This window comes from Lynx rufus, unplaced genomic scaffold (genome assembly GCF_022079265.1).
Source record: "Lynx rufus isolate CCGP_SWC_20201006 ecotype Redwood Valley unplaced genomic scaffold, mLynRuf1.p SCAF_7, whole genome shotgun sequence".
Classification (NCBI taxonomy): Eukaryota; Metazoa; Chordata; class Mammalia; order Carnivora; family Felidae; genus Lynx; species Lynx rufus.
Genome location: NW_025814889.1, coordinates 117,772,083 through 117,787,997, shown reverse-complemented (window position 1 = coordinate 117,787,997; position 15,915 = coordinate 117,772,083). Strand labels below are relative to the sequence as shown.

General features: G+C 37.5%; 1 protein-coding gene across 1 annotated transcript in view; it reads right to left on the bottom strand.

The window, feature by feature from the left end:
• The window catches only part of CFAP54 (cilia and flagella associated protein 54), a 290,869-nt gene that overhangs the window by 92,052 nt on the left and 182,902 nt on the right, over nucleotides 1-15,915 (bottom strand). Inside the window, exons 46-50 of the mRNA XM_047065944.1 lie at nucleotides 15,063-15,185; nucleotides 11,011-11,064; nucleotides 5,531-5,738; nucleotides 3,341-3,420; nucleotides 1,540-1,709 (exon numbers count right to left, since the gene is read on the bottom strand). Coding sequence (XP_046921900.1) covers nucleotides 1,540-1,709; nucleotides 3,341-3,420; nucleotides 5,531-5,738; nucleotides 11,011-11,064; nucleotides 15,063-15,185 — 635 coding nt within the window. The remainder of the gene's footprint in view (nucleotides 1-1,539; nucleotides 1,710-3,340; nucleotides 3,421-5,530; nucleotides 5,739-11,010; nucleotides 11,065-15,062; nucleotides 15,186-15,915) is intronic.

Genomic DNA, 15,915 nt, shown 5'->3' with positions numbered 1-15,915 from the left:
CATAAAATCAAATTTAGATGTGGTTAATCATGGCATGGTCTATGGTCAAGGCTCACACTGATGAGATGATTACGGGTTTCCCATCAAAGCAAAGGGAAATTTCTGCTGAATTGATTTCCCCTTTGCAGAAGCCATAGGTGGGCTTCTCTTTTTTCTCACAGCTCTACCTAAGAAAGCGTCTGGGTTTTCTTATCTGCCTGCCCAGATGTGGGGCAGAAGGGGGGAGCGGTGGGGCTTGAAAGCTGTCAGCCATCAAACATCAAACTGTAGTCTACTCTTTATTACGACTGCACCATTTTACAATGATAGCCCTCCACCTCCCCCTGCCTCTACTCCTGGTATCTCCATAACATGTATTACTTTTGACCACACTATACAATTTACTCATTTACTATGTTTACAGTTTACTGTCAGCCTATTTATTATTTACTGTAAGCTCCACTGAGGGTAGGCCTGTTTTCAATATTTTTGAATTGTATCTATCAGTACTATCTAACAGTATCTATCAGTACTGTGAGTGTCTATCAGTACTGGGATATTGATTTCTCTCAAAAACTAAGAACCATGACTAGCATATTGTAGGTGCCCCCAAATTATTTTTTGAATGTAACTAATGAATGGAAGATAATAAGTCTGTGCATTATTCAAAGAATCATTACTGAAATGTCACGGGGCCTCATCATAGAGCTATTTATTGCAAATGATATGAGAAGGTTTTGAAAATATAGGTCCATGTGGTTTTACTATCCCACTTACTTGTTTATATATCTTTCAGCATATGGATATGGAAACTATTTCCATTCCCCTCTGTATCCTCAGTGTCTAGATAAGAGCCGAACGATGCAGTGGTTAATGGATACTGGTTGGGTTAATGAATGAATCAATGAACAGGTGAAATGAAAGGTCTGATACTAACAGTTGTATCATATTTAAATAATTATCCACTTAAAACAGTTTCTTAAATGGTTCAGCAAAACATAGTTCAGAAAATGTTACTCTTTAATAATAGAGCTTGTTTTTAATATTAACTCTATTGGAATTAAAGTTTTAAAAATAAAAACATAAATAAATACATAAACAAAGCTCTGTTAATTTGTTCATTCTTTATATGTTGTAAAACATCCTAGGGGCTCCTGGATGGCACAGTTAGTTGAGCATCCAACTCTTGATTTAGGCTCAGGTCATGATCTCACGGTTCGTGAGTTTGAGCCCCTCATTGGGCTCTGCACTGAATGCACAGAGCCTGCTAGAGATTCTCTCTCTTTCTCTCTCTCTCTCTCTCTCTCTCTCTCTCTCCCTCCCCCTCTTCAAAATAAATAAATAAACTTAAAAAAAAAACATCCTAGCTTATGCTTTAGTAAAGTAATAGCTTTGTTTAGAACTGTAGTTTTAAGTGTAATAATATATGAAACTCCCCTGAATAATTAAACACAAGCATGCCCTATTAATATTGGAATTGATAAAACTTACACACAGTCTAGGTATATTTGACAAATTAGGGTGAGGAAGAAATTCTCCTCTGTGCTTGAAGAGACTCACCTGTATGCAGCCCGGTGTCTTTGCAGGGCAATTGCAGCCAGCTGAAGCCTGGCCTCTACCGCAATCTCCAACTCACCAGCAGAACACTGGGACAGGTCCTTGTGGCCTGGATGCTCCATCTCTGACACAAGGAAGTTTAGCCTGTCCTCAGCTTCTGTCAGTAAAGCTGACTAAAGAAAGAATACCACACAATCACGTAAGTTTAGAGATAATACAAATAATAGCTCATTCCTATTTATCAGGTGTTTTTCATGCACTAAGAAAGTAACCTTGAACGGAAGACCAAATAGGAAATTTGCACATAATCATCAGAGAAGAGAGCTCAGTGAACAGGAAAAAGGCAACAGAAAACAAAAAGGAGAGTAATGGCAAGAGTAAGCATGTACAACAGTTACCCTCTATTGTGTGCTCAGCCAGCGCTCATTATTCATAGTACTTAAACTGTTCCATAAAGTTGCTACAAACACTAAATTAGCAAACAATGAAGCATTGCTCATAGAGGAAATACAGGAATAAGTTCCTGCTGGCCTCTGGTCACGATATTTTTGCCAACTGATCTACATATAACTTTGTTTAATGTGCGTTTATATTTAAAGACACATTATTTAATATATACTGTAAAGTCATTAACCTTGAACTCATAGCTAATAGCTCTAAAACTCATGCCTGACTAAAGCTTTTATTGCATAAGCGTGGATTATGCATTTAGTCATAAAGCACATCACAGCCTTCTTAGGAATTTAGTATTCTTAGGAATAATAAACAGCATTTCAGTGCTACACTTAGGGGCCATTTCAAATAGTGAAATCACCAATAAAAAGCACAAAAATTCAAAAAACATGGCGATGCATAGACCATGGAAAGGACTCTTATTTACAGTATGAGAGTGGAAACAAAAAGTCAGAGAATTGCCTTGTCCAGCGCAGCTAGGAATGTATGAGTGTGTGTTGGGCAACTGAAATTTTTCTATGCTCTGTGATGTTCACAAATGACCACAAAAAAAAGAGCCATGAGTATTGATTTTGGAGTTACAAATAAATTTTAGCAGATAGGCTAGTTAGCAAATACTGAATCTGTGAATAATGAGGATTGACTGTATTTCAAGTTAAGCTATGATCACCTAACTGGTAATGGGAAGATAATGAGATTTTATAGCAGACAATCAATAGTAAATACCAACCCAGCATGGCAAAGGAGAAAAGGACCAACCAATCCTTCAAAAAACAGGTCTCTAAAAACTTGTTTGTACAGAGTGGTACACATTATACAAGGACTACTAGGGCAACTGAGTATAATGGCTAAGAACGTGATCTGCATTTCATTAGATGCATGACATTAAGGAATTTTTTTCTGTCTAAGCCTCAATTTTCTCACGGTTCAGCACAACATAGTTCAAAAATGATTAATACCTACATCCCAGAGTTGTAAAAATTAATCATGCAAAGTGCCTGTCACGTAGTAAGCACTGAATAAATGGTAGCTGTTTGTGTTGCTGTTGTCATCACTATTATTATTAGGAAATGAGAAACAGGGAATGGAATACTCAAATCCCATCAAATAATGAATCATATTTTCCACAGTGCCTTAATCATATTTGTAAAGTCAAAGTCTGACAATCTCTGGGCATCTAATTTTCTCACGAGGAGTAGACTCTGTCTCTGGCCCCAATCCATGCTTATGCAAGAAAAGCTACTCAGTCTCCCAAGAGCAAACACAACCCTGAAAGTGAGCCTATCCAGGACCTCATAGTGGACATTTTGGTAACCAGTTTCATATGATTTGAAAAAAATTCCAAACTTACCTTTATTGTGCTAAGTGTGAAGTCATCTTTAATTTTTGCAAACTGACCAAATGAGATTCCCTCGTCCTTTAAACATAATTCTATAAAGACACAAAATTTTTGAAGAACCAAGAATATCTGTGGTTAGTTTAAATATTTATTCTAGTTTATAAAACTCATCATTAGTTGGGAAACTATCCATAAATTTCATATTTAAAAAAAACCACCATGATAATTAGAAACATATTGTTCTATCAAATGGTCCTTAAATATCATATATTCAAAGGCTGAGGATGATTTTTACAACAAATCAGATAATTCTGAAAGGATCTTGAGGATTCTTGGTGATGTTGTTTAAATTATTGGCCACTGATATAGAGTAATGGTTCCTCCTCTGGGATCACAGGACGCCTTAAGGTCCCCAAGGTATTTTGGGTCTCCTAGATTTTATAATATTTCAATAAGATCTCCTTGGAAATGTCAGTAGTTCTACTGATTTGCATAAGCCCCTCACACTAAGAGCAGAGAGTGAGAGTATTTAGAACATCAAAATCCACAATTCTCAAGTATCTCAAAAACCCACAATCCAAAGCCTGTCATTCTGAGCAGGAGGAACCAAGATAATTTAGATCACAGACTCTGCCTGCTGTAGTAAAACTGAACTTCTAGACTACAGAGGAGAGGGGGTAAAAACCCCCACAAATCATTATTTGACTAGGAATTCCTGCAAAAAATACCCACCTAAAGACACTAAGTTTGTCAAGGGGTAAGAGGAAGTCCAAAATAGCATGGAATTGAACACATCTGACTTCCTTCTTCTTCCAACTACTACCTACTTGGCTCTTCTCCTAAATTAAAGGGCTCTGGGGCAAACAGCTGAGTATGAAAGAGGGCTTGAGAATTGGGAAAGACCCAGCAGAAAGATCTGGGGCTGGGTTTTCTCCCCTAAAAGAGAAAGTGAGAGAGAGACAAAGATCAAAAATAAATGCCTGGAGATTGGCATGGAAGAACGCTGGGATGCATTTCAGAACATGAGAGATCCTAGGAAGAGTTTGATCCACATTGTCCTCCTGCTCTCTCTGCTTCTCAGTGACTTTGGTGATTCTCTGTGTGGCCCCTCCCAGATAATGACCTGCTCCTCCTCCTGGAAAACTGAATAACAAACTCTATTTTTAATGGCCACCATCCTCTTATCTGTTGACCTCATCATACCCGAATAATAATAAAAGTTACATTTTAAAACAGAGTCAATATTACTCTGATATCCAAACAGGACAAAGACACTTCAAGAAATGAAAACTACAGAACCATACTTATTATGAATAAGGATATAAAAACCTTCAACAAAATACTAGCAAACAGAATCCAACAACATATAAAAGGAATTTATACACCATGACTAAATGCGAGATAGCCCAAGAATGCAAGGTTGGCTTAAACACTCAAAAATCAATTAATGTTGTAAACCGTATCAACGGAATAAAAACCAAAAAACATGGAAGCATCTTAATAGATGCAGGAAAAGCACCTAATAAAATCCAGCACCTTTTTATGACAAAAATCACTCAACAAACCATGAATAAAAAGGACAGTTCCTCACCTGATAAAGAACAACAATGAAGAATCCAGTTAACGCCATACTTAACGGTGAAAAACAATTAATCTTAGGGCAATATCCAATACAGTTGAGAAATACTTACCTATGACCTATAAATCCTATCCATGGGTATCTCATCCCATAGAAATATATACTACATGATAAGAATATGTAGCACTTCAGCCCTATTCCTAGAAACAAAGTGAATGTGCAGCAATAGTGGGATGGTTGAACAAGCCGCGAGATATTCAGCATAGAACACGGCACAACCAGAATAGCAGAACAAACAAAGCAGTTGCCTTAAAGTGGTTTTAGTGAAGCTTTTATGCATAAAAAACATAAGATGCAGAAAAATGTAAAATATATCATTTTATAAATAAATGATGAATCCTATTTTGTATGTATATATATGAAAAAGTGTATGAATACTGATATATGTGGACAGAAATGGATATGCATATACCTAACATAGGCACATATGTGTGTCATTAAGTGTGCTTAGAGAACAATATGGAAGAATGTATACTAGATTGTTCATATGGATTACTGGGAGTGGAGTGGGAATAGTTGGGGAAAGAGGAGAAAGAGAAGTCAAAAATGAAACAAAAGATTACCTTTCAAGTTTTGAAAGTTTGCTCTACTCTTCTCAGAAACAAGTCCATGGTAGATTGTTTTCATTGAATTTTCTGGGACACAATTTATTGTTGCAGCCACACTTATTAAAAAGTAGGCTTTAATGAAAGAAAACTTATTTAGGAGATGTGGTTGGCCAACTGTAACCAGAATTAGAGGCAATCCTTTACTTATTAATTCGTCAAGTGCCTTAAAAAATGAAACAAAAAAAAAGGCAAATCAGTAAAGTATTGTTTTCAGATATTATTAGTTTTCATCCTTTTTTGCATTCCTCGTTTGGTGTTGGGTGAAGGAATACACTATAGACATGAGGTACCTACCATACATGGCAGGTCTATTTCAAGAGATGTACACTGTCAGATGTACCCCAGCAGTTCTGAGTGCTTCTGCCTTTCCCCACTGGTTTGTGATCTGTGCCTCAATAGCCCAGCCCTGCCACAGAAAGAGAGTAAACCTGGTGCTGAGAGCAAGGGAGGGGACATCTCATTAACACAGAGAACCCACAAGAGTTCATCAGCCAGGCACACTTGTCTGCTCTGCTTTAGCATGAGTGAATTAGAGGTACTGGGACAGGAGCAGGAGAATGGGTACACAAGCATGCTACCCACCCAGTTTAGATTCTGTGCCCAATCATTAGATCTCGCCCATGTACACCCTCAATTCCCTGGCCCTCTCCTTTGCATATATACTTCCTTTGCACAACCACAGCCCTGGTAAAATCCAGTGTTGAACCTTCTTTAGGTGTGCACCCTGCCGCGGAAGAAGGTTGAAGAAAATCATGCAGTCTGACTAAGTGGTCCCACTTGAAGTTCCTGACCAAACCTCAGTGCTGCCTGGTCATCGTCCTACATTTTCCTAGTCCATTCACACTCCTTCTCTCCTAGACAACCAATTTCATGCTCTTTTTGCTTCTAAATTCTAACCCTTCCTCCCCGATGTTCCTACCAGCTAATGACCTCGCTTCCTCTACTTAACAGAGAAAACTGAGGCGGCCAAAGTAGTGTATATAGACCCTATAGCTCCATTTCTCCCACCTACCCAAGCATCTTGCCACTTAGGCCACTGATCCTTTCTGCACTGGTCTACTCAGCCATTCTCTCTTACATCATAAATGTCCTCTTGCCACAGACATTCTTATCAGCACATAGCCATACTGTCTTCTCCTCCATCTTAAAAAACAAAAACTGTTTATGCCCTGACTACCCTTTCCAGCTACTGTCCAAATTCTCACTCTCCTTTAGAGCAATGATCTAAAGAATTGTCAATATTCCAATTTCTCTCCTTTAATTTGCTTTTATTTATTTATTTTTTCCTTTCATTTGCTTTTAAACCCACTCCTCTCCTACACTGAAACTCTTTGGCCAAGGTCACCAGTGGCCTACACTTGCCTTAAACCAGTGTTCCATTCTTAGTCCTCATATGCCACGTTACTTTTAATCTAAGACATCATTATCTTATATACCACTTAAATTGTCACATGCCCTCAACCATAAAATGCATTCTAATTTTAGAGCTATTAAATGTGAAAAAAAGATGCATGTTTTTGACTTAGTGATTTATGGTGCTTGATTCATCTGCAAAATATGGCACTATTAATCACTTCCTTTTTAAAAAATTGTTTTTAATGTTTATTTATTTTTGAGAGGAAGAGAGAGACAGAGTGCGAGCAGGGGAAGGGTTAGAGAGAGACAGAGACACAGAATCCAAAGCAGGCTCCAGACTCTGAGCTGTCAGCAGAGAGCCTGATGTGGGGATTGAACTCATGAACCACAATATCATGACCTGAGCTGAAGTCAGACACTTAACTGACTGAGCCACCCAGGCATCCGAATCACTTCCTCTTTTGAAAATGTTTCTCTTAGCTTAGAAGAGAAGTGACTTCTCTTAGAAGTCACCACATTCTCTTGGTTTCTTTCCTATACTGTTGGTCGTTCCTTTTCAGTCTTTGTTGGTTCCTCTTCTTTTCCCATATTTTTTTAAGTTCATTTATTTATTTTGAGAGAGAGTGAGAGAGAGAGCGGAGGGGCAGAGAGAGAAAGAGAGAGGAGGAGCAGAAGTGGGGGGGAGGATCAGAGAGAGAGAGAGAGAGAGAGAGAATCTAAAGCAGGCTCAGCACTGTCAGCGTGTAGCTCAACATGGGGCTCGAACTCACAACCATGAGATGACCTGAGTCGAAATCAAGAGTCAGAGGCTTAACCCAACTGAGCCACCCAGTCACCCCTCCTGTATTTTCAGCATTGGAGTGTCCCACGTCTTGGTCCTTTTCCCTCTCTTTACTCACGCCCCTTAGATTATCTGAAACAGACTCATGGTTTTAGTTTCATCTAAATGCAGATAAAATCCTGCGATTTTCTCTCCAGCTCTCATCTCTCTTCTGAAGTCAAATCAGCTTCTGACTCAAATAGTCCATTTGGATATTTAAGAGATACCTCAAACTCAACATGTCCAAAACTGTATTCCTAATTACCTCACAACCACACACACACACACACACACACACACACACACACACACACATACACACACACACTAAAGTATGACTGAGGTTGACAGCACTGGAACAGTAGTTAGCACACAGTGGGCTCAACAGATCAGCTAAAACAGGTAGATTAGGCCACAGCCCCGCTCTAAACCTTCCAGTGGCTCCCCATTTTGTTCAGAGGAAGAAGCAAAGTTACAAAGGCCCAATAAGGCCCTTCTCAAACTGGCCCCATTACCTCTCTGATGCTGTTTCCTACTGCTTCCCCATCATTCACACGGCTCTGGTCACACTGACAAAGATGTCCCCCACCAAGCTAGGCAACCCTGCCCTAACGCCTTTGCATTCATTGTACCCTCTTCCTAGATGGCTCTTTTTCCAGATGTCCTAAACTTGTACCTTTACCTGTTCACAAATGTTTCCTCAGTGAGGACTAACCTGATTACCCCATTTAAAATTACAACTCCCTAACCTAGTCCCATGATCCCAATCCCCTTTATGTGCTGCTGGGTTTATTTTCTCCCTAGCATGGATCACCTTCTAACTTACCATATAATTTACTTAAGTATAATGTTTACTTATACATCATGTTTCTTATTAGTTTTTTTCCCCTAAAATACAAGCTTCCTGATGACTTGGGAGTTTGTCTGTTGCTGACTGACTAATGTATTTATTTGACAACACCAGAAGAGTGCCTTGCACACAACAGACTCTTATTAAAAATTGTTGAATTAATAATATTTGTTGATTAATAATCTCAGGTGCTGGGGCTCTATATTCTAGAAAAGAGGGAAACTATTTGCCTTATATGAATTACAAAGAAAAAACCTCAGTGTTTGGGAGAGTCTGAAGCAATAGTGGCAGTGGAGAGATCTGTTGTTCATTCTCCCATCCTAACATCTTCTAAAGGCTGAAAATCAATACATGCAGAAGAGCCCGAGCGTGCAACAGTGTGCTAGGAACATGGTTGGCATTCTCTATCTAGGGAAGAAACTTCAGATTGGTTGTGGGTGTAGGGCAGAGGAGGTTTCTCTTCTCTTTTTTCTCCATAGCAAATAGCGTCTTAATGAGTCTTGACAATTACACACAAACACTTGAGGATCAAAAGAAGAGTAATTAGTAATGCTATTTAATACTCCTTTCTCTCCCTCTATACAGAAAATATAAAGTGTAATCTGAAGAGTCTTCAGCAGATCAACAGTTCTGTTTTAATTAATTAGCTAATAGAAATCAGTTTTCCATTATACTGTCAGTCTCTTTTTGTTTAAAAAGAAATGATCAGATAGACATTCTTTTTGGGGAAGTGTTTTTTGGATGCCTTGGAGTTTATGACTGGGAAGAAATATTCTTAAACATTTGAAGGTCTTGGAACACTGAAGCGAAATATGAATATGTGTGCGTATCTTCCTGATACCAATTCTTTCATTTCAGGCAAGTTGCTTATAAATCAAAACAAATTTTAAGGGAAAACAATGAATCATCTGAAGCATAATTAAAAGTGAAGTTTGTGGGATAACATGAACACTAATGGGAAAGTAGTAAGATTACATTTAATAAAAGGAGAGGATACATTTCCTATCAAAGTTATGGAAGACAACACTAAAGCAATTTTGTGTAAATGACTCTCAACATTATTTAATAAAAATATCTTACTTAATGAAACAGAATGTTGTTTCCTAGCATTTAAAAAAATTAAAACTACGTGCAGCTGTCTCTCTGCACTATCACCTGGTTGTGTGAACCCTTTAGGGGTCTGTAGCCCCCTTACCAATGGCTGCACTACTACTCTTCTGCCTTAACACTTTCTAGTGGTCAGACTGACAATACTCCTGAGATTTTAAAAAACGATTTCAAGATATTTAAATGCTACACAACATGGATGGAGCTAGAGCATATTATGGTAAGCGAAGTAAGTCAGTCAGAGAAAGACAAATACCATATGATCTCAATAATATGTGGAATTTAAGAAACAAAACAGATGAACATAGAGGGAAAAAAGAGAGAGGCAAACCTTGAAACAGACTCGTAACTACAGAGAACAAACTGAGGGTTGCTGGAGGGGGTAGGGGGATGGGAGATATAGGCGATGGGTATTAAGGAGGGCACTTATGATGAGCACTAGGTATGGTATGTAAGTGATGAATCACTAAATTCTACTCCTGAAACTAATATTATACTATATGTTAACTAGCTAGAATTTAAATAAAAACTTGAAACAAACAAAAAGATATTTAAATGCTACTAGGTTATCAAAAGCTTAAACCCCAATCATTCAATTAGTGACAAGAACAGACGTGCTGGGATGGGGAGTCTAGTCCTCTGTTTGCAAGGAGCACTGGGAAGTTAGAGGAGTTGCTTATGAAAATGTCACATGACAACCTTCCATTAGCCAGCACTATGGTGGGAATCATACTGCAGGACATAAGAGTATCAGACCAACGTGCTGTACATCTTAAATTTATGCAATGTTATATGTCAATTATAGCTCAATAAAAATTTTTTATTTTTATAATTTTAAAAAAATGTTTCAATAAATGGAAAGAAGAAAACCACTGACTGAGAGGCAGTCTCAGACTGGAGAAAGGATGTGAGTAAAAGCAGAAATGAATAAGTGGGCTACCAGCAAAACACACAAAAATCCTTTTCTTATAATCAAAGTCAGCTATTCCCACCAAGGTAATCAAGATAAACATTAAAGTTAGATACTTGACAGGGCTATATAAACAAAATTAATACACATATATAATTTAAAACTTACAAGCAATAAACGATATTTGCTCAATTTGAAAGCCAGAGCAGTCTGGGTCCGACACTACCTTGGGCCCAACATTTGGAGATAAAACCCCATTATTAGAAATAGAAAAGCATATTAATTACATAGCAGATTTTCAAAAACAAGTGTTATACTTACCAAATAGATTGAAATGACTCAAAATTATCCTTACGAAGTATCCAACATTTATAAAATATTGTTATCCTTACCTGTAAATTTTCTTTACTAGTAAGAGGTTTTCCTGAGTCAAATGATTGAAATATCTGTCAATATATAAAGCACTAATGTTAGAAACAAAAGTATTGTTTTTTTAAATTAAACTGTTAATGTGTTCTAAAAGTATTTTAAATGTAATTTTTATTATAAAAGCAATACATGTTCTAGTCAGAGAGATGAGTATAGAATAAAGAAGAAATACACATAAGTCAACTTCTTTTAGGTTGTCAATGTTAATATTTTGGTGTCTTTACTACCAATTTTTTTGATGTATTTTAAAATTATATTGGGGCGCCTGGGTGGTTCAGTCTGTTAAGCGTCCGACTTTGGCTCAGGTCATGATCTCACGGTCCGTGAGTTCGAGCCCCGCGTCGGGCTCTGTGCTGACAGCTCAGAGCCTGGAGCCCGTTTCAGATTCTGTGTCTCTCTCTCTCTGCCCCTCCCCTGCTCATGCTCTGTCTCTCTCTGTCTCAAAAATAAATAAACATTAAAAAAAATTTTTTAGTAAAAAAAAGTTATATATATATATATATATATATATATATATATATATTTGTATTCCTTTTTGTTAAAAATTGCATCATAATTATTTTTCCATGTCATTAAGTCATTTGTAAACCTCAGTCTAATAACTAAGTATTGTTCTACGCTACGAATGCATCATAATAACTCCTTTCCTTTTGTTAGACATCAGGGGGACAAATTCCCACCCCCATCTCACCATTCAGCCCTAGTTTAAATAACACGCGTGACTATTTTGTCTGTATTTCTCATTATCCCCTTTGGATAGATTCCTGGGAACAGAATTGCTGGGTCATAAGAGTATAAGAATGAGTATTAGCATTTAGAAAAATCTTTGCCAGTTTGAGGTAAAATCATATTACTCTTTAGAATAACTCTTTTTGTGGTTCTTTTCCTTTATTGTGAATGACCTGTCAATATGTTTGGCTCTAAATACAATGCCACATTAGGAAACATTCCATTTATTTGCCACAGGAGATGGTTGTATCATCGTGCAGAATGCATTCCTCTTGGTACAGAGGCCCTTTTTCAAAGATGCCAGTACTGATGCCATGCCCATATCCCCTGGGTCATCTGGAAGACACCAGAAGCTTCTGTGGATAGGTTACTCACTGATGGACAGTATCCTACTTCAAACACCTGTATGCCTTTGCTTGAGGGCATTCTGTGGCCACAGGAGTATTCAGGAGAGTCTGGAAGTACAGGGAGTAACCCAATCCAATGAGCACAAGATTGTTCTCCCTGGTCTCTGAGGGCCTGATTGTCCACGCAGTGACTCATTAATACTCTCTGCAATAGTTCTCCTCCCTTCCCTATGTGACTTACCACACACTCACCATTCTCCCTGATATCGCTTCCCAAATATACTACTTGCTCCCAAATCCTTGTCCTAGAATCTAAGGGATTTAGAGGGGCCCCTAAACCAAGACATCACAGATAGCTCTTACTAGAATAAAGTGCTGGTAACTGTTAACAATTTTTTCCCTTTTTTGACGGTATTTTTTATTTTCTCTAATACACTGAAAAGTGAATACGTGAATCCAAGGGAAGACCTTTGTTGATATAATGGGAAGAAAGCCGATGATGGACTTAGATTTGGTGATAAGAGCGGAATCCCAATATGAGTATCATGTTAAAAGATAGAATTTTTTTTAGTCTGTGAAAAGTCCAGTAGTAATCTGTAAGACTTTTTCAGTTACTTCTTTTACAACTAAAATCTAATTAATTAATCCTTTCTTTAAATAACTAGCCTGCAGCCTAATAACATTGGCACCTATTTTAATTATAAACCCTGAACGCATTTCCTCTTTTAATTACACTTTTTAAGTTCCCAATTGAAGCTGGAAAGCTTCAAATTAACTTGGAGAATACAAAATTTAAAGTCACAATCTATTGAAAGACAATTCACCCATACTTTTCTCTCATGAAAACTAGATAATAAAAATGAAGTTGGAATTTACCTATAAAGATGAGTTTCATACTGTTTGTTTTGGTGAAGGCAATGAACGTTAAAAACTCTCTTTTGTTTCTCTTTCTACCCAGCTAGTTTTTCTTTCCTTATCTTTCTGACCTCGAAATGTGGATGACTCCAACGTTTAGTCCTCTGACTTCTATTTCTCTCTCTCTGCCCTACCTGATTTCTTCCCGTCTCATGATTTTAAATTTCTATGTTAATGCTCCCAAATTTACCAGGATCCACCTCTAATAAGGAGACCACTTTTCATTCCTTCCACCACTATTACCCCAACCATTGTCATGTCTCACTCATGTTATTTGCAAAGGCCTTCTAACTGGTTTCCCTATTTATACCCATGCCCAACTGCAGTTTTTTCTCCAAACAGCAGGCAAAGTGGTCCTTTGGAAAGTAATTCTTATACTGTCATTCCTCTGCTCCAAACTCTATAAGGCTTCTCATCTTAGTTAGAGTAAATGCCAGTCCTCACCAAGCCCTAAGATGTCCTATATGACTGTAGTTCCTGAGTCCCGCCATCTACTACTGTTCTCTCTTTTACCAGCTCCACTTTGCCTCCTTGGTTTTCCTCAACCACATCTTGCAGGTATCTCTGTCAGGGCCTATGCCCTTGTACTTCCTCCTATTCCTATCCCTCCCTCGAATCTTTCACCCTCAAAACTCCCTTATTAGAGATACTTCCCAAACCACCTTGAATAAAATAGCCATCCACTGCCCTAATCACTCTCTGTCCCCTCAGCTTGGGTGTCCCTCATGGTACATCATCACCTGACATATCTTTATGTGCTTAATATGTTTATTGTTTGTGTTCTTCACTGGACTGTCCAATAGTAACATGCTTCCAAAAAGGCAACATCTCCATTTATCTTTTTACTGGTCTATCCCCATGACTAAAGTAGTGCCTGTATTCAGTAGTCACTCAAAAAATATTTTTAAATAAATTAAAATATAATTTTAATAACAAAATACAAACCATTTACATCAGGAAAGGCTGTTGGCTGAGAAGCAAGCAAGAAAATATTGTCAATTTAACCCAGGTAAGAAGATGAGTTAGTTCATGCCAAGACAATGAGCAAAAACACCGACTGATTCGTCTTTGTCTAGACACATACACAGATAGATAGATAAGATAGATAGAGATAGAGATGTATATACATATACACACAGATGTATCCTATTGCCTACTGAATGTCTCTCTTAGGAGATAACCTCACACTTGCCCTAGAACAACAAATTATAATGCTATAGCAGTCATGTTGAGAAATAAGCAGTGACATTTTAGGGGAATACACTGAGGTAATGAATGCATTGTATGTATATTTAATTTCAGTTGCTACAAGTAATTTTCAAGACTTACAGCCTATTTCCCAGCTTCTTTTAGTTCTTCCAAATTTGAATGTCACCAGTATGTACTGTGTCTGCCAGTCTCACTCCTCACGCGTACAATCTCCCCCAGGAAACTGACTTATTACCTCCTATTTCCTTTATTGCTGGATCACAAGGGTCCAAGCTGCTGCAAGATCACTCAGTGATTCCCATGAAACCCAAAATAGTGGGAAAAATGGCTCACTCTGATTTAAATATAAATGCCAGTATTCATTTTCAAGGATGTTTCAATTATCTAATTTACAAACACAATTTGAACAAAACATGCTTAACACTTTGGTATACAATATATAAATCAAAAAAATATCCAAATAAAACATGAGGAGAGACTGTTTTGACTAACAACATTAGCCAGAAATTATAAGATTAGACGCCAAAGTCTAAGAGGTAGTGGCTGATAAACGTGTCTACTGAGACCGTCCATAACATACAGACAGAATTCCATTGTAAAAATCGACTCCAATACCATACTCCCCCACATGACACCCTTCCATTTCAGACAAAGGAAACCTTGTAAAAGCCTGCTGTTAGCTATAACCAGGCTTAACAAAGAGGTTTGCAGTACCAGAGACTTGTAAATACACTTTTGTAGAAGTATTCCCTAAATTTTAGGAATGTAGCCTTCAAGAGGTAAAGAAATGGCTTTGAATCAAACAGCAGATTTACCTTCACTTTTCCAGTAGCTTTACAGCCTGCAGGTATTGAGGAAGGCAGGTTTTTTCCATAAAAAATCTGGGATATCTCATAAAAGGCTTCAGAAAAAAATCCTAAGTCTGTAAGGACTTCTATCTTTAAAGGAAAGAAAAAGAAATGAGATTTTAAAGTAAATGATTTGTGTTACTTACAAAATAACAATTTTAGAGAAAAGTCATCAACTTTCTGAGTTCCAAAATTTCTGCTTAATACTGGCAATGCCGTCTAAACTAATGCTTGGTAAACACAGTGGATGGAGATGTATGTGTTTGTGTATAAGCTAGTTTACATGTGCAATAGACCAAGAAGCTGATAAACAACAGCAGGCAATTGTTCAAAGCAATGGACATTTATCAGATGTGGCTTACTTCATCAGAGGCAAACACAAAACATAGCAGGCATAGAAGGGTTAAAAAAATAACTAAAGTTATTTTTTGCTCCCATAGTGAACTATGGCTTAAAAGAAAAACAAAACAAAAACACTCCTGATGTTCTTTAATACTCTGAGCAAAGTGAAACAAAGCAGGAGATGAACTCTACAATGGATCAACGTAGAGACAACTATTTGCTTTGTCCCCATGATTAATGGACACTGTCAATTTTAAAGACATATCCTTAAAATTAATCAATTGGTGACTATGCATTGTGTGTGTTCAATTTGAATATTATCCAGCAAGACTTTCAATCAGGAAATTATGGGAAGAAATTTCCTGAACAAAGTCATTCAATCGTTCAACATGTTTATTGGACACCTCTTATGTACCAAGCCCTCTTGGATGTTACGTTCCTTCCAGATGTGTATTTAGCTAAGTTTAAATGATACATG